Source organism: Malaya genurostris, chromosome 2 (assembly GCF_030247185.1).
Source record: "Malaya genurostris strain Urasoe2022 chromosome 2, Malgen_1.1, whole genome shotgun sequence".
In the NCBI taxonomy this organism is placed as follows: Eukaryota; Metazoa; Arthropoda; class Insecta; order Diptera; family Culicidae; genus Malaya; species Malaya genurostris.
In genome coordinates, this window is record NC_080571.1 from 326,911,973 (window position 1) to 326,931,475 (window position 19,503).

General features: G+C 35.7%; 1 protein-coding gene across 9 annotated transcripts in view; it reads left to right on the forward strand.

The window, feature by feature from the left end:
- Window positions 1-15,289, forward strand: part of LOC131431442 (uncharacterized) — a 400,265-nt gene extending 384,976 nt beyond the window's left edge. For all 9 annotated transcript variants that reach the window (XM_058597155.1, XM_058597156.1, XM_058597160.1 and 6 more), the window contains one exon: window positions 12,240-15,289. In XM_058597155.1, coding sequence (XP_058453138.1) covers window positions 12,240-12,291 — 52 coding nt within the window. In that variant the 3' untranslated portion in view covers window positions 12,292-15,289. The remainder of the gene's footprint in view (window positions 1-12,239) is intronic.
- Window positions 15,290-19,503: the final 4,214 nt, after the last annotated feature.

The following is a 19,503-nucleotide window of genomic DNA, read 5'->3' on the forward strand; positions in this document are numbered from 1 at the left end:
AATCGATTAAATATTACTCGATTATCTGGGATATTAATCGATTACTCGATTAATCGATCGATATTACGACATCCCTGAATCAGTTTGGATTCTATCGCCACTGCGAGCAGATGTCTTTTGTGTCACCTGCACAGCTAGTTTCGCTTCCGACAAGAGCGATTACGTCACAGCTGCCAGTCATTTCGATGGATGAAAAAGCAACGTTGGAAAGCATTATAAAAAATCAGCCGTTCTAATGGCTCTAAAAGTTTTCTGAAGAACTATTAGGATGTGTTGTTCGCAAATCGAAAGAAAATATCCTCAGTTTACTGCAAATCAAGATCAGTTTGCTTAGATTTGTGCACTTTTCGCTGTGTGAAATTCACAGTAATCGAGATCAAGTGAAGCCTTTTTCGCGAAAAATGTTCCAGAGTTTAATGTCGTAGAGAATTACGCAATTTGACTCTTCTGAATGCTGGAAACGAATCCCTACAGCATATTGATAGTTTCTTTCAATAAATTATGCAAATCCGAAATGATATAATCGACATTAAAATTCTGTATGCGGCATTTTTATAGCCGTTAGGACCGCCCATTAGTGAAAAGGCTACAAACGAAAACAGGTAGAAACAAGCCTCTCAACAAAACTTGAATAAGTTTGGATTGTATCGCCACTGCGAGCAGATGTGTTTTGTGTCGTCTGCACAATTAGTTTCGCTTTCGACAAGAGCGATTACGTCGATTACAGCGATTACAAACGAAATCAGGTAGAAACAAGCCTCTCAACAAAAAGTGAAGCCTTCTTTGTTTTTGCGAAAAATTGATCAACTAATTGATATTCGGAAGTGTTAAGGAACATGTCAGTTGTTTTCGTATTCACGACATCCAGTTATGTCTCTGACATTACCCACCCGCCTTTTTTGCTCTCATCACTTGTTCTCGGGGGTCCTCCACAAATATTGCTTGAGCCCGGACCCATTGAAACGTGAAAGCGGCCCTGTAGTAGATGGATTTTTATTCTTGAAACAAGACGCACAAAAGGAAACAGACAGTTCGTCATTTCGTATTCAGCAATTCAGTTGGTCAATACATATACATATAACCTCATGTTAGTCACTCATAATTACTCATGATTTATAGCTCTAGTGTAAGAGTAATCACTAACAATAACGATTGAATTAGGATATATTCAAAGTGTGAAGAATTCAAAAATCCATTTCGTCCAGTCTTTTTTACAAGCCAATATAACGAGAGCTAAGCCCACTGCACTCAATCATTGTAAAAAGTTCTTGTTTCCATGTGTCCGTTTTTCGTGGTATGCTTTGTGCGACGGTTCGTTCAACTGAAGCGGATAAAATTTTGCGCGCATTTTATGACGCTACATTTCACCTTAACTCTCGCGATGGCAGTCTGCTCGCCTTGAAGGCCAGCAAGCGAATGAAAGTTGCTACCTGAGCGTTTGAGGTTTTAACCACGCAAAAGGCGCTCTCTCCGTCGCTGCTGGTTGATGGTTTAACTCCCACGACGTCTGCTCCCATCGAACGCACGGAAAAAAATGATCGATTTTCACCACGGTTCCCCTTTTATACGCATTCAGTTGAAGATATGTGCCTGACTACCTCAAAATCGTCGTCCTTGCGCGAAAAACCCAAGCGAAAGTAAAGAGTTTTCCGCATTATTTTGAAATTTTGAGAAAACCTAATTTTTGAGTTGTTTGTGGTTATCTCACACTGTTCAAAATATTATCCTAAATTCCTGATCATATTTTTGATGAAATGGTGAAAGAATTATGTTGCTACCATTAATACAAGTCGAGATATTCACGATTAAGTTCTGCCCATTCTTCCATATGGCTAATTTTGAAAAGGCACCCCATAGTAAAGTAAGTCGTATTCACGACAAAAACAGATACAAATAAACCTCACCACTGTTTATTTTTGGATTTTGTCTATGTTCGAATTAATTACTCCCAACATGAGGCAATGCTTTTTTCCGCTCTCGGTATGCTAACAATGTCCTGCAGATTGGATTGCAGATTAATAAATAAATCGGTGCCAGACCGTATGACCATTTAATGACAAATTTTATGGCGCTACTTTCAATAATCACGGCAAAACACCCTTTGTAATTTGTTTGATCGTGACGCTGATACATACATACATTGTAGCATTATATTTGATGATTAATTTTATACACATTACTCAATGCCTTTATTTGTTTTATCCACAAGGGGGTCATTCAATTCTGATAGCCATTGCATAGCCGGTACCATTTTCAAATTCCACGAATGCAAGCAACATTTCACAAGGGAGACAAACTGTCTCTACTTTAATAATTATAAATTAATTGAATTTGCAATTGTTCTGCTCATAGTACGAATGCTCCTTTGTCAGTCCGTGGACTACGGTGTAAAAAGAATGGATGGTTTTGCATGTGCAATCCTTGGCAAACGTTTAATGGGACATCCAGTATACTGTGGCGCATATAAAACATTTGGGAATTAACTTTTTATCGGTACAGTTGAACCTCCTCTTGGCAAGCTTCACAGTGCAAACCAACCACGCTCTTAAAAAAAGCCGAAGTTGGGACGGAATTTTAATTCAACATCTAACAAAATGAAAATGCACGCAATCCGTGCGATTTCCATAAATGTTTGGGGAATTGGGACGGTTGCAGAAAAAAGAGAGAGAAAGAGACAATAGTTGAAGTTTCCATTAGCTCTACGGTTTCCAGACTGGTCGATGAACTGATCCAGAGACAGTTTTTTGTTAGCAATTTTTCACCCATACAATTAGTATTTTATGGTTCATTTTGTTGAAAATAAAATGTTGCAACAAAATCTTAAATACCATTCAACTAGCACCAATTTCATTCGAATTCAAACTAACTATTTTGGACAAATCTCACCTACAGTTCCATACAGAATCCATAAACAATCAATCGATGCATTCTTCTTACAAGAAATGGAACGGAAAAACAGTCCTTCGAAGATTCTAACAAGACTCAAGTTTTAAAAAAATATACTTGCATAAAATATAAAATTTCCCTCCAATGGTGTAATAATTTAATGTGATTAATTTCAAATTGATACAGCATGTGTTACTTAACATCGATTAAATTCATAAAGTATGTTAGGGCTTGTAATTTGAAGCAACGAATATGAACAAAAGGGTTTCACCATCTGCTATTCACACACATTCGTATGTCAGGTAGAATTAACAGCGCAACCCAAGCAAGGAGAGCTGCTTCGTTCGTTCATTAGTTCATGAATATGCCCGCTTGCTGAGACCTATGCTTCATGAGGTTAGCATTTGATGAATGGTTCTCAAGTTGTAGATGCCTATGAGGAAACTAGATTCATAACTTTTGGTTCCGATGAATATTAATTTAAAGAACATTGCTTTTAGTGTTTCTAGGATATGTACACATTGTAAACTGCCAAGCAGAGATGGCATTTCACTAAAGTGATACACCAGGGCGTAGGTTTCAATTAAACACTGCGGATACATTTGCTCCGCTCCACACAAAGAGGAAAGCGCACTTCTTCTCAGTGTCCAGACAGACAGACTTTGAGTGCGTGCTTGTGTTGAAAGAAGCTGGTGCGAGAGAATAACATTCTCTTCGCACGAATCACTCTCACGTGCTCTCGCCTAAATACACACAAGTGATCACTGGCGCGTGATGATGAGCGAACACTTCTGTGAACTTCAATTAATAGAGAGTAGATCTGGTCTTGCTATGAAAAATTTGCAATGAAAACTGAAAATTCAACGATAAATTGTTTTATTTTGCTGATTTTGCGTACCCCACGCTTCTTCTACGCAAACCATACACCAGAGTGCTCACCGGCAAGTAGACCTCTGTTAAAGTATCTGCATCCACCTCAGAGAATTTATTAGCTAATGCTCTAGCACTTTGGTGCGATTCAGTGGAAGAGGTAGAAGGAAATAAACAAACGCGCTCATGATGCGTGCACACTTAATACAACAGTGGTGTATATATGTGAAGGGAAGAGCTCTCGTTGAAGTTGTCAGTGCGAGAGGAGAAATTTTACTTGCTCTTTGTCACACAGAGGAGATGGACATCTCTGCTCCCAACAAACAAATTGATCGTTTTGAAAATGGGCTCAAATGCAAAATTTCTGCTATGAAATGTTTAAAGTATGTTTGAAATGTGATCAAATTTGGTCTTGGAATGCGAACATTATGTTAAAAATGATTTCTGTTAACCTACACTTTAAAAATAAACCGTAAACATTGCCTATATGACTTTGCTTCGCGTCTTGTAGCACGCCGTGAGGCAAGGTCTTCTTTCTCGTACAATACTAACGAGAGCGAACCCTTCATTTCATTACATTGTCATGGATTGCTTAGTTCATGTATTAACTGAGACTGAGAGCACAGAAAATTTACTTGGCAAGGGGAATTGGTCTGCTCAGTAGCATATACTCTCACGCATCCAGTTTCTCTCTAATATAGGTCTCTCATTCAGCTATGTCAAGCAAAGTGTTCACAGTAGATGTTTTTTGTTGCTTCGTTCGTTTAAGGATTCACAATACAAGCCCTGGTTAGGTGGGCCAAAATACATCTGTTACCCTAAAGACTGTACCAGAAAGTATGGACGCAACCAAAAACCGCTGCCATTTCGCAATGGTTCAGAATCTGTCAATTTTTACGGCTGCATCCTGTTGTTTACACTCTTCTCTAACCACTTGTGCAGTTGTTTATTCGTTTTCATTAGTTGGTTTCGAAATGCGTGGACTTTCAGCAAAACAACGTCGAAAAATTGTGTACAAATGGTGCATAGAACGCGGACTGTCACTGAGAAAGATAGCAAAAATGGAAGAAGTAAGTGAAAAAGCCATTCGAAATGCAATCAGGAAGTTCGGTGAGGATAACACCTTTAAGGATAAACCGGAAACAGGTCGCAAAAAAGGTCCTGCTAACCCTCAGTTGGATAAACGTATACTGAAGGCGTTCGAGCAAAAGAAGGAGGTTTCAGTTCGGGATGTGGCCAAAAAAGTGGGCACTTCGAAGTGAAATGTTCTTCGTGCTAAAGAACGTTTAAATCTTCGAACCTATAAAAAGCAGAAACAACCAAAACGTGGTCCGAAACAAGAAGCATCGATCAGGCCGAGGGTTCGAAAGTTGTACAATACGATTCTTGCTTGAAATTTGAACTGCATAATCATTGACGACGAAACCTACGTGAAACTAGATTACAAATCCTTGCCGGGACCACAATATTATACGGTGCGAGAAGGGCAAGTGTTAAACCAGTCCGAGACATCGATTGAAGTCGAAAAATTTGGTAAGAAAGCTATGGTCCGGTAAGCAATATGAAGCTGCGGTAAAATTTCGAAACCCTTCATCACCACTGCTTCAATGAACAGCGAAATATACATCAAGGAATGTTTACAAAAAACGACTTCTATCCATGATTCGAAGCCACAAGAATCCTGTTGTCTTCTGGCCAGATCTTGCTTCTTGCCACTACTCGAAATCAACGGTAGAATGGTATACTACCAAAAATGTCACTTTCGTCCCAAAAGACATGAATCCACCAAATTGCCCACAACTTCGACCAATTGAAGAATGTCTCGGCAGCCGAAACCATTCAACAGTTCGAAAAAGATTGGAAAAGTGTCGAAACTTGTCGTTAAGAAGTCTGTACGGAATTTAATGAGGAACGTTCGCAAGAAGGTGCGCCAGCTAGTTTACAATGGCTAATTAGCAAATCTTGAGAATAATATTCTGTTGTTGTAGTCTAATATTATCAGTATATCGAATTAAATTTGAATATCTAACACTTGTGAATTATTTACAGAAGAATTCTTAGTGTGTCAGTTGGATCGTGTAACACCAACCATGCGATGGTGTTCTGTACGCTATGAATCGGTTCCGAAGTCTGTCTACAAATTTCATAAAAGGATGGTAATACCAAGGCTTTGCTTTATGAATGAAAAGTTAGAAAGTGTCGTAGTTGTTTATAAAAATCAATCATTCAATTAATTGAGCTGAAATGCCTATTCTATTTGTTTGTTTCTACGAGGTATCATAAATATTATGAGTCTTTTTGGAGTATTTCAAAATGTAATGTAATTGAATGAAATTTTCAAATGGTATAGGAAATTGACAATAGAAAAGCTTATAGATAAAACTGGTGGATAAGGTTTTCTCAACTAATGTGTAGTTTTGACGATGGTTAGACATACGAATACTCAAGTGACATGCAACCATTCTGCTGGCAGCCGTAAAGCAGCTGTTAGGCAACCAAGCATAAGCGGATGTAATTTGAATATTTTTTTTTCAAACTATGGGAATAATAATGTTGGTAGTTTTGGAAATGTAATATACACAGTACATAATTATAAAATTTACAGATGACTTAAATCCACATATAACTCAATTCTCAATTCTCAGTATCAAACATACCCTTTCTTTCAAGCAGGTGTGTAAACTTTAATGCTTCAGCACTTAAAAAATCTATCATAATGCATTGAATATGTGTAGTAGTTTTTGAAGTTTTTTGTCTTGAATACGACTTACTTTACTATGGGGCGCCTTTTCAAAATTTACCCTCTGGGAGAGTGATAAGTTTTTGATCGTGAATAGCTCTTGTTATACTGAACGCAACAACATAATTTTTTCTCCATGCTATCAGCAATATAATCAGGAATTTGTGATTGAATTTTCAACAGTGTAATAAATCCATAAATAACTCAAAGTCTATTTTTTCTCAAACTTTTGGAAACAACGAGGAAAACTCATCTCGTTTGCTTGTCTTTTTCGCACCAGGACGACGGTTTTGAAGTAGTCAGGCACATATCAGTTGCGGTGTTCTACTGGCCGAGTGTAGTAGTTAAATCTTGACCGAGAATTATTCATTTTTCTAGTACGTTAGACGGAACTGGATATCGTGCTGTGAACCACCACCATCAGTAATAATGAAGTGAACTGAATTTTTAGTTAAATTCAAGAACGAAACTCAGAACCTAGATTCTGGTCCACCTGAATTCTGAAGTTAATTTTTATGTGGAACACATTTTTGTTTTCTATATATTAGAAACTCAAGAAAAATGTGGTCAGGTTTTGAACAATTACAGCTCAATCAATTTTGTATCAATTCTTAATATTATGTCACCATTTGATTGGAAATATTTCTACGTATTGATTTGAATGTTCATAGCCATGTATTTTTAATTGTATATCATTGAAATGTTGATTAATAGCTAGGAGAGTCCTATTTTGGCTGCAAAAAATCTCCGGCATACCGGATTTCCCTGCCATAGTCGACGGTTTTGAAGGAGTAAGCGATATAACAAAGGGAAAGCAGCGCTCTGATTGATCAATCGAAGCAAAAGCAAAGCTGTTGGAAGCACGCGAATCTACAAATAGAAGCGAAATTATAGCTAACGTTTCAGTATTATGCGTAGCTTGCTAGAGATAGGTTGTTGCTAGACAGCACGAACAAAAGTGCCATAAAAAGATTTGAAGCTTCAATTGGTATGCCCTGATCTTATGCCATGCAAGCTTGGATGAAATCCCATGTTATGTCGTTTCGCCTGAGAAATTGACAACTACCCCAGGGTAAATTTTAAGTGCATAAGACTAATTTCTAATTTATATAAGATGAACTCGATTGATAATGAGAAAAAGTTTATCGCTTCAACCGAAATCGCAGAATGGTAGTAATGGATGGTAGAGAAACGCTATAAAAATAACTGTTTCCATACAAAACTTGAAACCAAGCTTGGTGAAGAGAAGCTTAAATATCGATATCCGTAACGAAAGCATGTACAAACATTTAATTGTATACATTTGGGCTATTGATGTAATTTCGTCGGCTACGAAACAAATACAAATCATGATAAATAGAGTCTATATTCTGGGTTCGCGTGTTCGATGGTGGTTCCTAATAAAGATCAATCTAAGCAGTCTCTCGTGCATTTGCGGATTCAAAAATGTGACATTTAATTGAAAATGTCGATCATTAGATATTTTGGTTGCCTTGTTCCACATCAACGGCTCGAACAACCCCATGGGGCTGATCCTTGTAGTTTTTAATTGTATATCATTGAAATAACTGCTTGCATACAAAACATGAATACAAGCTTGGTGAAGAGAAGCTTAAATATCGATATTCGTATTGCAATCATGTACAAACATATAATTGCATACATTTGGGCTATTGATGTAATTTCGTCGGCTACAAAACGAATTCAAATCGCGACAAATAGAGTCTACATTCTGGGTTCGCAGACTCTCGTGCATTTGCGGATTCAAAAGTGAGACGATTAATAGAAAATGTCGATCATTAGAAATTTTGGTTTCCTTGTTCCACATCAATGGCTCGAACAACCCCATCGGGCAGATCCTTGTAGTTTTAAGTTCCGAATTTAGTTTCATACTTCTATAACAAATTTTCGTTCCAGATCACAGATTCAGAATTTAAAACTTTGACTCTATAACTGAATCCTATTTCAGGATTTTGAAAATGGTTTCAAATTCAGTTATTCAGGGATTCGAATCCAGAGATATGATTTAGGATTTTTCAGAATTCATGAACAAAATTCAGGATATGAATTTTAGATCTGGATTTTGAAACTAAATATTGGGTCTGAACACCGAACCTTCATTTAAAAACAGAATTCAAAACTTTAATTCCTGAATTGAATTTCAGAATTTAATTCATCAATTCAGTCTCAGCATTCATTTCCAAAATTCAGAACCTATATGTTGGAACTAAATTGTGGACATGATTTCTGAAATTAGATGCTGGAACTGAATTCAGTTCCTATATTAAGACTTGGAATTCAAGTTCAGAGTTTAGTTCTATTACGAAATTTGGAAAATTCTGAAAATAACTTCAGTTCCTTACCTCTAGAACTAAATTTATGTCCTGGGTTTTTGATCTAGATTCCGAAAATTTGCAGCTGAATTCGGAGCGTGCTCCAGATTTATATATTAGTTCTTAAATTTTAACCATTATAAACATTGGACAAATTACGCAAAGTGGTTTTTTAGAACCACTCAAATATTTCCAAAGGATTTTGAGTATTTCTAACATACTAGTATCTAAATCTACAAAACTGTATTTGTTCCGTGTTATTTAATTGTATGGTAGAATATGTTTGCCGTCAATCAGTCGTACTGTAGTATAGATGCATCGTAAAAATTCTGGAAGCGAAGCAATGAAAGTTGCAAAATATACACAATCTAATACGAATCTATCCGGAAGTGAGAAAGAAATATGTCAGTTTTATTCGTATTCACGACCTCCAGTTATGTCTGTGACATTACCCACCCGCCTTTTTATTTTTTTTTACAGACCAAATTCTTTGGCATGATGACAATACTTTACCTAGCTGTTTCCAACTATGCATCATTTTATATAACAGCTGAATAAAATTGAATTGAAGAACTATAAATAGGGGAGAGTGTTCGGTTACCGGCACCCTTTTATTTTAAGCTTATAACTTCTGACTTAGTGTACATTATGCGGACATCTATAAATCAATGGAAAGCTAAAGTCCCTAGCTAATAACTGATTAAGAAATTAAGTAGATTCATTTGATTAAAAAAATAATATTATAAACTTAGTGAAGCGATAAATTTTGGCCATTTCACACCCAAGCAATTTCACTAAATATGGAAAAATACAAGTAAATACTGCAGGTATCCAAAGAAAAAACAGAATTCATTCTGTTCATTGCCTGATGGTGACTTCGCCTTGGCTTTATTGATCGATGATTCGGATGGTGGCGCCTTTGGTGTTGATTTGGCCGGTCTTCCACGTTTTTTCTTAGTCGGAGCATCTACTGTATGAGCAGCTAGATGTTTGGCCAAAACTTTGGCTTGCTTTGTCTCGACAGCAGCCTGCATATCACTGACAATTTTGCACGATTTGTCGGAAAAAATGGGGTGCCGGTAAACGAAAGCGACAGACATTTTGAAAATCACATAACAATTATTTGTTTCCGAAAATGTTGATAGCATCCGGTATTAAATCACGAAATAGATCGATTTCACCTCATAAATATTCAATCCACTCACCTTTTCGATTGATGCTCTTCAATTTATGATACTATTAAAAAGTCAGAAAAAATTGTGTGTTACGCAATTAAAATTTGTTTTGAACGCAGCAAAAAGTACAAGCGTCTGTTTGCTTCGGTATTCAGCACAAAAAGAACGTGCTGCTATTACACACACACACAAATGACATTTGTCGGCATAACGCTATCTGTTTTCTGTCAAAAGTTACGGTAGGGTGCCGGAAACCGAACACGTTCCCCTATAAATTACTGTATCGATTTTGATTGGTTCTTTGTGGCAAGCATTACCTGGTAAAAGATATGAATGAAAAAGACGGTTAGGTATTCTAGATTGAATTTGTTATGAATTTAAAATGGAAAAACTAAACATGATCAGAAGAAACGAATGAATTTTATTTTACCTAGTAGTATAATTCTTAAAATCCAAGATGCCGGCTTTCATTTCATTTTCGAGAATGGTTTGAGCAAGTTATCAAAATTAATGTGATATTAATTTCTAACTTAAATTTACGATATGTTGTTGATTTATTGTAAATTAAATGAATTTATAAATGAAATTGAACATTGTATTTTTAATGTCATCGTAATCGATCTTGGTTATTACACAACGCTATAATTTTTTACTCTCGCGTATTTAGCCTTCTACCGTTAGAATTCTGCAAGTGAAGCATTAAAAGTTTGCAAAACTCACACAATCAACTAGCACGTATGATTTCTGGTATCCAAAAGTGTGCAGAAAGCACGGCAGTTTTATTCGTATTCACGTTATCCAGTTATGTCTTTGACATTACCCACTTGCCTTTTTAAGCATTCGATACATTCTAAGCAAAAGTTTCATTACTAGCACTATGTTTTCGTATGATCTTTCTACTACATAATTCTAGCAGTTGTCGTCTGCTGCAAAATATGAATAACTGCTAACATCATTAGCCAACTCATCGATGTAAGATTTTGTGACGACTGAATAAGCATTTCATCGGTATAAAACGTCTAATAGTAGGTTACTACTTAGTAACTAACTCTTAGTAGTGTTATTGTCTCTATTCATGGTTCAAACAAGTAAACAAAAAAAAACATCTTTGATATATAAGTTTTTTCATAACAGTCTTTCTATGAACATAATGCCCCACTCTCGATTCAGCAGTGTGCTTCGTTTTAAAATATTATTTTATAGTTTGAGAACTATTATAACATTGAGAGGATCGAAAATGTTGGTTTCCAATTGCAATCAATTGATTACGATAATAATTTCTGGTGCAAATAATATTTCATTTTTATGCTTCTCTTCTATATCAACATTTCAAGGAGCGCAAAGAATCATCCCATAGCATAATGTCTTTTGTTGTGGGGTATTTTATTCGACTGCTAAGACAAATGAAAAAACTGAAAATGTGGTTGTTTTGAAAAATGTTTTTTATCCATCAACTTACATCACATCTACCAGAATCATAAAAAATATGTTTCTCAGTCGTATTGCAATGAAATAGCCACATTATCGAAGAAAACATATTAATACATTTGGAAATATTTCAATATAACCTTAAAGGGGGCATATTATAACACTTTACCCTTATTTCCGGCATACCAGAGACTCGAGTGATTTGCATTGATAGTATGCCTAAGCTCGACTCCTCGGGTAGAAGGTAAAAGCCAAGTTACTTAAAGATTTCTACTTGCTTAAATGACCCATGTGTAACCTCGGCGAATGAACATGAATGGGTCAAACCGGGGTGGAATAAAATAGCATTGATAATAATAATAATATTGACTCTTGTCATGTTTCCCCTTTCCGTTATATTTTTTCTTCACTTTATAAGTTTCATTTTTTGTTCCTTCAAAATTTCTGTAGTAAACTGAATCTCGCTGAATAAGAAATATTGGCTATTTTACTTAGTTGTTGAAAAAAGATGAAGCAAATTGGGCAAACAGTATAGAAATAGTTCAAGGGAAAATATTCAAAGGAACAAACGCTAACGTTAAGAATCTTTTAATGCAAATAAACAAAAAATGGTCGTTTTAACTTCCTACTAGAAACTCTAAATGGAAACCAACACTGCGCACAAGGAAGTCCGCAATTCAATGCATTGAGTTATCATAACATTTGAAATAAATATTTGTAATCCTCTAATGGTTCGAATTAATCAGGTAATTTAATCCATCAAACAAATGCAATTCATTTCATTCCGTTTTCTTCTCGTTCCGACAGCTGGGTAGCCGCTCTGGAATACTCGATAGACCGCTGGATGAAGGCTGGCTGAAACACATTGAAACGATACGAGCAACTCGTATAGTACTCATTTAGGCGCATTCAGAGTGAAAAGCTCTGCGCTTCCGCTTCATAGTAAACGATATGTTCGATATATTTTGTTTTCCTTCCATTTGGTTCTCACATCTCTTTGATCCTCACAGCAGGAATCAAGGGAAAAACTGTCAACGCTCTTCCGGTGTCCCCGGGAACATTATGTTACGTTCGTGTCCGGAAAATGCACTTCGGACGGTCCCAATTTATGCCGGAATTGGGAGAGCACAGAAATAAAGTACGACGATGCCGTTAGCGAAAGTGTCAAAATTGTAAATTATTTGATGACATTAATAGTTTAGGTAATCTACTAAATAACAGACTAGAAACTGAAAGTGATCGTAAAATGCGTCATTGTCGAAATTAATCCGTAACGTGTACGTTTAGATGCTCAAAGCGAGTTGTTGTACTATTTGGTAAGATTTTTAAACGTTTATTTTTGTTAGTGCCGAAATCGCGCTAGTAGGTTTGCAAATGGAGGAACTGCCTAACGCTGAAATCGGACGGTAGGCAACGTTTTCAATCAACGAACTGAAGCAAAAAATGAAGTGTAGTTGTACTGATTAAGCCATATTTACAAACGAATAGTGAAGAAATCAAAATACAACAAATTACGCACATTTCCCAACAAATTTCGTCAGGCTAGATGTACCGCGTACCACAGTGAATGTTACTAGTATGTAATGTCGGTGTCATGTATTCTAAAACTATTCGGGATAGGAGGTTGATGTCAGCCAAACGTACTCACGGGTAATTAAGTGTTTGTAGACCGCTGAAGCAAAACTTCGCAAAAATAGTATGTTCGCGAAATTTTGAAGTTCGGAAAGTTAAATAGGATTGTCATCGAACCTTACCCAGTTGGATTCAATCCAAATAGTGAAATAGAGCTGAACCGAAAAGTTGTCTTATGTACACAAGTGAATATTTTGAGTAAACTTTGTAAACTAGATGTTAAAATGAAACAGTCCGAAATTGTAACAACAAACGAAAAATGAATGTTTAGAGCTTCACTGCATAATTGTTTATATTGAATCGGAAATTGTTGAATAGTTTATTGAATAGTTGATGTTTCATTTGCGTATTTCAACCGATTAACTTTTTGATTTGGCGAAAACCGAACCAGGTATATGAAATTCAAGGGATTCATATCAATTTTAGAAACATAACATAAGAGCAATACGAAGCGAAAGGTGAAATTTGAGTAACTGATTTGAAATTAGATAATTTCAATCTCAATAATCAAGGACTTTCGTTCTGTGCCATGAATCGTGTGCATTATTGCACAAACGTATTCCTTATTGGTTATCCTTCGATTATCCATTCTAATAGCCTAAGATGCTCACATTTAACCATTCGTTTCATATCCTAACTGCATGGATGCAAGATAAATCAAAACACTAATAAAAAACATTTCCAATAAATCAAGCCATTGGAGAGCCGAAATGTACAGTTTTTGTCAGTAATTTCCATACATGTTTGTAAGAAAATTCATTTCAGACTGATATCGATACGGGTGTATTCAAAATTAGAAAGTCACTCTTTTTTTCAATAATTTTTAACACGAAATCTCTGTCAAAAACTGATGAATCGCAAATTCCGATTATAAAAACACAAAACAAAAATGGAACAATAAGTGCTTTGGTCTTTGTGACAGGTCTTGTAGTGACAGTTTGCACAGCAAACGCCTTCATCTATTTTCCACAAGTTCACGTATGTTATCCAGGGTCATTTAATTTCCGTATCATGCCGATTTGTAAAAACAAACCTCGTTGCATTTTGTGGCTCATCAGCAATCGCATCTTTTCAATTGTTATCTCGTTGTGAAGTGTATGAACTGAATGTAAAATTTGTATTTTGGAATTTAAATTTTTCCAACACCCAAGAGTTAGTTTCTTTTCCTACTACTTACTGCAATCAACCGGTAGCGATGCAAGGTTTCGAGCGTGCAAATTTTCGACTCAACCGAAAGCGACAATAACTAAAACGGCGGATATCATCAATGTTACACTTCTCCTTGATCCCCTTTCTGACTCGCTCACAATGTCTATCGTCGGTAAGATAGCTCATTCGCTGATATGGTTTCCCACAAACAACTGCTCGGTTCTACGAATTGTTTGTGGAATATTGCTTCCATTTGATCCGAAGGTATCCTTTTGTCCACCAGAACACCACACTGAAAGCCAAAAACGTAAAACAAATGACCTTAAACGAATAGACAAAATTCGAGTTGTTAATTGCAAATAGTTTAAAGAGAAAACGAATAAACAAACCATTTTTAAAACACCTGCTAATGACGGAAATCTAATAAATCACTATGTAAAGATAGTTAAATTTTTTTAAAGAAAATATATACCACAGAAAAGATGTAGATATAGTCGAAGCGCTACATTAGTAATGAACATCCAGTTTAGAGTATTTATTAGAATAAAATAAGAAACATTTGAAGAGATTTAGTCCGATGTTCAAAGTTTTATTTGGATGATAGTCAAAAGAAAATCAATATAAATCGTATATTCCACACATCCTTAAACTTAACCCGCACTCATATATCTACACAGCAAAAAAAATATATCAAGTATCGACTAACCGTAAAATGTATCGAATTCATCCATCTGAAAATGGATAAAAGCTTAAGCCAATGTTAGTAATAAACAATGAGATCGCGGATTGAACGAAATGCAACAGCGGCAAACGACATTTAGCAAAACAAAAAAAAAAGAAAACAAGAGCAAATAACGCTCGACCCACTGCCAATCGAAATAGATGAAACCGACGGATAAGTTTGAAGAAACCCTAAAGAAACACGTCATGCAGAAAAAAATTCTCGATTGTCCGTAAATTGGGACAATTCTCTATAGCAGAACTGGCCGTAAAAGGACAGAACACGGTACGAAATAGACCAATTCCTAGTGAACCAAATGTGAGATTACAAGAAATAGACGATTAATAAATACTGACTTTGGCGAGTTTTTCGAGTCCATATCACAATTTCCATTAACTCATTAATAATCGGGGTTTGAGGGTAAATGGTAACGGAAAAGCTTGTTGTGTGATCACGTGAGTATTTGATATGATACTTTCTATCATATTTCGGTAAGTAATTACGAAATTACTTCAGATTTTGATTTCTTTCCTCGTGCGATTGATTTTTTTAAGTTTCACTAAACAAAATGAATAGGTTGTAGCATTCTTCGTAACATAACGTTGATTTTGTAAACGTTCTTCGCATTCAAGCAAAATACCAGTCCTTCTAAGGACCTAAAAGTTTACAGAAGTGCAAAAAAAATATTTTTCGATCGAAATATGCAAATTGGTAGTTAAAATAATAAGTTTTAGCACATCGTTTGCAGAGCGGAAACCGATCCGAAAAAACATTTCGATATTTTCTAAGACCGATGAATTGGCGAATCCGGAGTGAATCAATCATCATCAAAATTCATTCATGTTAAACTGGCAGCACTGCTGAGTTCCCATCACCCTCTTAAAAATAAACGTTCAACGGTGGTCTTTCGTTGGTCCAATACGTTGGATCGTTGGTCCAATGAACGTCCAATCAATCGTTCAACGGGAGACCAACACGCGACTTTCGTTTGCCGTCTTTGAAACAGACCGTTGAACCGAATGCAATTTTTTTTCGTTCAACAAACCCGATAGACAGAGGTCCATTGTTGAGCCATTTTTAATATGAGAAGTTGGAGCCTCGTTTGACTAGTTTGACTCTTGAATTTCCGAAGCTTTTTCCGCTTATATTGTTTAAACTAACACTACATACCTTTACAATACTTCTCCTTCACGTAGAATAACAACAAATTTTCTTTCTATATGAAGGTAACACCTAATTTTCACACTATTTTTGTAAGAGGAAAAACAACAACAAACTGTTCCAGCAAACTGAATGATTATTTTTTGCAGTATGTCAACGATCACCAAATTTATAATCCCATGCTGAGTGGGCACCATTTTTACAATTCAAATGTCAAACTGCTTGAATATCTGAGCGTCAGAATATATCTTCGACAGCTTCGTCCAATGAGCTGGTTTGTTGTTGTAAGTTCTATCACATCACAAAATACTATATAATAAAATAGTTAGTGCTGGTATTTTATTGAAATGCAACGGTTGACCGAAAACCACAGCACGTGCTACCATAGAGATTAGTAAAACAGTTCATTTCAAAGAACCATTCAGAACTTGATTCGTTCTCCCGTAATTTTGAAAGTTCCTGCAAAAACCGTTCGAAAGAATATATTTATTTCGTAGGTAACAAAATCTTCAAATGGAAATCCTTTAACTTTTTTGCATATATATTTAAAGTAGTAATCTATCACTTTTGTGAACCTTTTCAGAGGTCGCAGATATATACAGTTTCTATTGAATTCTTAAAAAAAACCCTGGTGTGATAATGCCTTTCTCTTCTTTCATAACAGTCTCATGAAAATATGTTTCATACTTTTATTAAATAATTTTAGACACCAATTGATTCAGATTGATTCGAGTAGTTCACAAAAGCATGCTTCAGTGTCTATGTCACAGTCAGCATCATTTTTCCAAACTAGTGCTTGACATTTGCGTTGCCTATTTGTATGAGAACAGTGATGCTAATCTAAAAAAAACCTTCTCCGTCCACTTAGTGGAATTTTCATATATCTTGAAAAAGCACCATAGGGGAGAGTACATGAAATTTTCGAAATCGAAAAAAAATTTTTGATGCCAAAAGGCTTAGAATTGCATGAAACGTCGAGATTTAGTGTCATCTCGAAAAAATTTTTTTTGAAAAAATCGACTTTTTGGGACTTAGAAAAAATATCAAAATCCCAGAAAGTTGATTTTTTCAAAAAAAAATTTTTTGAGATGACACTAAATTTTGATGTTTTATGCAGTTTTAAAAGTTTTGGCATCAAAAAAATTTTTCGATTTTGGAAATTTCATGTACTCTCCCCTATGGTGCTTTTTCAAGATCGAAAATTGTCAAACCTTTAACACCGGGCAGCACCCCTTACGCATGTCCGATTTAGCTCAAATTTGGCATGAAAGCTTTTTTAGAGGTGCTTGAACTTTTGAGCACTAGAGCTTAATGAAAATAGAGGTGATCCCAAAATTTTGGCACCCTTATATACATAAGAGCGGTAAAAATCAACGTGTTTTGTCGGTTACGTCACATATACCAAATATATCTGGTACCAAAAGTCTCAGCCATTTGATCTTCGAACTCGATCAATGGCCCGACAGTAGCTTTCAAACGAGTCCAAGTTTGTTAAAATCGGTTCAGCCATCTCTGAGAAAATTGAGCGCGTTCTAATATCTTCGAAAAGTGCACACACATACACACACACACACAGACATACATTTTCCGATCTCGTCGAACTGAGTCGAATGGTATATAACACTATGGGTCACCGAGGCTCCGTTCGAAAGTCGGTTTTTCCAGCAATTCTAATACCTTTCTATAGAGAAAGGCAAAAACTACAACCGTTTCGAAATATACAGTTAGTAATACACTCTCTCAAGAATTCAGTCCGACTTCCGGTGAAACTCTCAACGGGTGAGCACGTAGCATCGTGTTAATCCGAAGAAAATTCGAGTATTTCGCAAGAAAGAAAGAATTTTCATCCCTACTTTGACGATTCGACACAGCCACACAGCGAGATTTTCGTTTGTAGTCCAGTGAAAAGAAAGTCAATTGGACTATGAACGAGTATTAACTGGCAACATAGCCTTAGTTGCTGTGCCATCAAATCGGCGTCATCTCAAGTGAGGTGACGCCAACCAGAAAAGAAGAAGAATTCAGTCACTTTTATTTCTTTCGAAAAGATTGTCGTTTTGTCGTGAATACGACTTACTTTACTATGGTGTGCCTTTTCAAAATTTACCCTCTGAGAGAGTGATAAGTTTTTGATCGTGAATATCTCTTGTTGTATCTAACGAATCAACATAATTTTTGCTACATGCCATCGGAAATATGATCACAATTTTATGATAAAATATTCAGTTGTGTGACATAATCTCAAATAGTTCAAAATTAAACTTTTCTGAAATGTTTGGTATAAACGAGTATCAAAGAGGATAATTCATAAGGCGCGTTTGTCTTTCACGTATTTTTAAAGCTCATAGCTCAGTGATCTGTGAAAGGATTTATATCATCTAACTACCATTAGAATCAAAATTTTCCAACTTAAGCGTTTAGAGAAAAAGCATTGAAGTATTTCAATAGTACACTATTGAAAAACCTGTCTCATTTGACCCATGTCAACACCAGCCAATCAGAACACGTTCTGAGGAAGAGAACAAAATATCTGCTGCTGTACAACAAATCGTTCGAGAAAATGTTCCGAGCAGTGTTTAATATCGTAGTGAGTTCCACAATTTGGTCCTTCTGAAAGGCAGGAATGAATCCCGTAAAGCATCCAGATAGTTTCTTTCAATGAAATGCAAATCCGAAATGAAATAATCGGAATTAAAACTCTGTATGCGGCTATTTTTATAGCCGGTAGGACCGCCCATTAGTGAAAAATCTACAAACGGAATCAGGTAAAAACAAACCTCTCAAAAAAAAAAAAATTAGAGGGTTGTATTCAAGACACGACCGAGCACAATAACATTAAAAATGAAATGTTTCTAGGGTCTTCATAATAAATACAAAAATAAAGATGATAATGATGATGATACACTAAACTTCACTACACTTCACAGTTACTTTAAAGCTCAATTTTAGATACAAACAACTTAAAGATTTAAACCTGAACAAATGAAACTATTCTATTTTATGATGATAATTTTCGAGAAACGTACAAACTAATTAATTTGATTTGATTTATATCGTTTATTTACCCCCAGTTTTAACCTAATAATGGTCGTTCACTGGGTGGACTTATTAATTTTATAAACAGTTAATCGATCCAAGAGAATGTTGTACGAGTAATCTCAGTTATGGTGTTATTTTATTAATTCTTCAAAATCGTCGATAATCTCCGGAAAGTGTCGGTAAATAATATGGCAACAATACGAGGAAGAAAACATGTGAAACAGTCCGCATAAAATATTTAGTTACTTACATTGATTTTCGCTTTGGCATATTAGGAATATACGGAATGGATACGCAACGAAATTCCAAAATTTTGTTCATATTGTAACTTGATGTTATTAACACATGAATAAACAACGTTACAACGTC